General features: G+C 32.0%; 1 protein-coding gene across 1 annotated transcript; it reads left to right on the top strand.

Moving 5' to 3' along the window:
* Window positions 1–437: 437 nt before the first annotated feature.
* LOC143589675 (uncharacterized) lies at window positions 438–2,179 on the top strand. The gene is made up of 4 exons (XM_077070371.1): window positions 438–470; window positions 571–682; window positions 770–899; window positions 1,723–2,179. The coding sequence occupies exons 1-4, from the start codon at window positions 438–440 to the stop codon at window positions 2,177–2,179; spliced, it is 732 nt and encodes a 243-aa protein (XP_076926486.1).
* The last annotated feature ends 931 nt before the right edge of the window (window positions 2,180–3,110 follow it).

Below are 3,110 nucleotides of genomic sequence, written 5' to 3'. Positions count from 1 at the left end.
TTGGATGCCATGATTGTTAAGAATATCAAAACTGATTTAATTTCTACGAGGCATTTTCTTATAAATCATATGATGGTAATTAATATATTCAAGGATTGAGTGCCAAATACATTGATTATTTTGATTTCTTATCTTTGTGAGATTTTACATGATGAAGATCTAACTTGACGTGTTCTATTTACTACGAATAGAAGTGATCGGTTTTTTTTTTACAAATGTAAGGTGTTTTATTCATGACCCTGCTAAAATTTGAAAGTAATATTTCAAAGATAGGATTTATGTAATATGTGAAAATAAATAAAAAAATTATTTTATTAAAATTGAGAGTCATGTCATGTGTTACACGCTTTTCAATGTTAGGAACTTCTTGGAAGCTAGTTGCATGATCGTAGTTTCTATTAACCTACATAGACCAGTGTGGCAACTGCATCACAAATATGGGAAACTTCTTGGATGATGATATAAACAAGGTTTTTAAACATACATACACACATATATACATATAAATAAATGTGTGTACATGCAGTAGTGTCTCAATCATTATTATTATCATAAGTATTAAGTAGCAAGATGAGTACCAGTTTAAAGAGAGTCTCATGGAGTGCTGAAGAAGATGAGAAGTTGATATCTTATATCCAAAGATATGGCATCTGGAACTGGTCTCAAATGCCAAAATTTGCTGGTAAACATATACACCATGTCTTATATCACATACATGCATGAGATAAACATTAAAGAAACTTATAAAATTTCTTTTAAATGTTTATAGGTTTGTCCAGAAGTGGGAAGAGTTGCAGACTTCGATGGCTGAACTATTTGAAGCCTGACTTAAAAAAAGAGGAATTTTCTAAGGAAGAAGAAGAGTCCATCCTCCATCTACATTCACTTCTTGGCAATAAGTATGTTGCTATCTGTTAAAAAATAAAATAAAAAACAAATTAGATTTTAATATTCCAACCTATCAACCATATGTCAATAATAATCTATAGTAGCAATGTGACTAATGATACGCTTGATACCAAACTAAAGGGCTCGAAGCTTATAAAAGCTTTACAAAAAGCAGCTCTTATGAATTTATGGCACAACTCTTTAAGCTGGACAAAGGTAAAGCAAACTATAAACAGCCAGGACTTCCTATGTCGAATCCCATTTTTGTATGCATTAGTAGAATACTGGCGTTATCAATGTCAATCACACTTTAACAAAAGGTAACTTTGGTTACAGCCCATTTCCTATCATATTCATATAATTACACATAAAAATTATTACATTTTTTCTCTCATTTTCAATCAAATGTTACTTTTTTATATCTTTAATATTATCTTTTTTTCTCTCCTACGCTAAGTGTGCTAACAACCAATTTCAGAAAATATTAAAAAGTTATATGGTGTGAACAGTAGAAACCCAAATTTAACTTTTTCACATAATATTTTTCCTTTCATCCTCACAATCATTCATAAGCGTATCATATAATTTACAAAACTCACTCACATATTTTTAGATAATAGGTTGAGAATGCTCTAATGAACAACTGACTTGTTATTATCGCAAAAAAAGTTAGGGGTTTGTAGAGTTACTTCTTAGTAAAGTTTCATTGGCAACACTATAGGTATGGACTATTAATTATTGGTTAAGTATGTTATAGTTTAAGTTATTAAAATTCAATTTACCTAATAAAAAGTATATTTAAAGCAATTTGTTGACGTGTAATCGGAATGGTAGGTGGTCCGCCATCGTAGCGAGACTTCCTGGAAGGACCGATAACGATGTAAAAAACTATTGGCATGCACATTTGAAGAAATGCTCGGGTAAACAAAATCTACAAGTGTGCCAAACAGTCGAGCAAGATAACAATAACTCATCATCATTTAACATACAAGAGCCTACTTGCCCGATAACTAATGACATCTCTTCATCACGATGCACTACAAGTTCTGAGGATCAACACGGCGAGTTTAGAGACAACTATACCGACACTAGTTCACAAGGAACAACCTTTGATGATCTTAATTTTTTTTGGGACCAACTTTGCCCGTTTGAGAATTTGGAGCTTAGAAACACTAATCATCACATGGGTATGCTTTCTGATCATGTTTTTCAAGATTCAAACTATGATCCGATAAGCTCATACACATCGTGCAGCGACGACTACAATGGCAGTTTACTACTCGACCCTTAGAATATTATAATTGTAAGTTGTAGCTATTTTCATTCAATAAAATGATCAATTAAGGTTGGAGTTTAAACAAAAACGTGGAAGGCTATGTGCGACAATTAATGAAAGCGAATGGTGGTGTCTATGTAGTTTGAATTTATGATATAGAGTATCATACCTTTTTGTACGATCATGACAATTCACGTGAATAAAGAAAAGAGTCAAAGACTACTTAATTTTTTTTTTGTAAGGAATAATAAAAAAACTGACGGGCAACTGGCCCACTCGTCTTTATCCCCGAGTACTGGTGATCACTCTTGGGAAAAAATCCATCACATGTGAGAAAACTCTTGACACAACCTGAAACCTCCTATTTTTTTTGTCACATACAGAACTTGAATCCAATGTCTCGCTTTTTAACCTTAATCACTTGAGCCAAAAATTATTGGCTAAAAGACTACCATAAATGAGGTTCGCACTATTATGTTTCTTTCTGTTTGGCTTTCATTTTAGTTTGGTGTTTTAAAAGGCCGTCTCCGAAAACCCTTAAAATTTTGGGCCTCGAGACGAGTAAAAAGCAAGCCCTTAAAATCACATTCTCAATTATTTAATAGATAATTTGACACTTTTATTAATAAAGTTGTCTTTCAAAAGCCTAAAACAAACAAATAACAATAAACATGTTACTAAAATAACTCATATAAAACACAAATGAAAGTTTTTTTTCTATAAAAAAAACATTAATTGTGAGAATTAAACCTATGAGACATTTGTTTCTATAGTCTAGAATACCTTCCATTTAATCAAAGAGTCAATTTGTAGACTTTCGTGTTAAAACAAAATTATATATAAAATATAAATTTATTTTTTTAATAATTATGGGTCTTTCAGGAGAGTGGGCCTGGGTCCGTCGTCCTCCCCTTGGTTTGGGATGGTGTCTTCTTAGGACACTCGA

Source organism: Bidens hawaiensis, unplaced genomic scaffold (assembly GCF_021521415.1).
Source record: "Bidens hawaiensis isolate Kalapana, Puna unplaced genomic scaffold, B.hawaiensis_p1.1 tig00037714_1, whole genome shotgun sequence".
In the NCBI taxonomy this organism is placed as follows: Eukaryota; Viridiplantae; Streptophyta; class Magnoliopsida; order Asterales; family Asteraceae; genus Bidens; species Bidens hawaiensis.
Note: the sequence above shows the minus strand (reverse complement) of the source record. Positions and strands in the feature narration are given on the sequence as shown.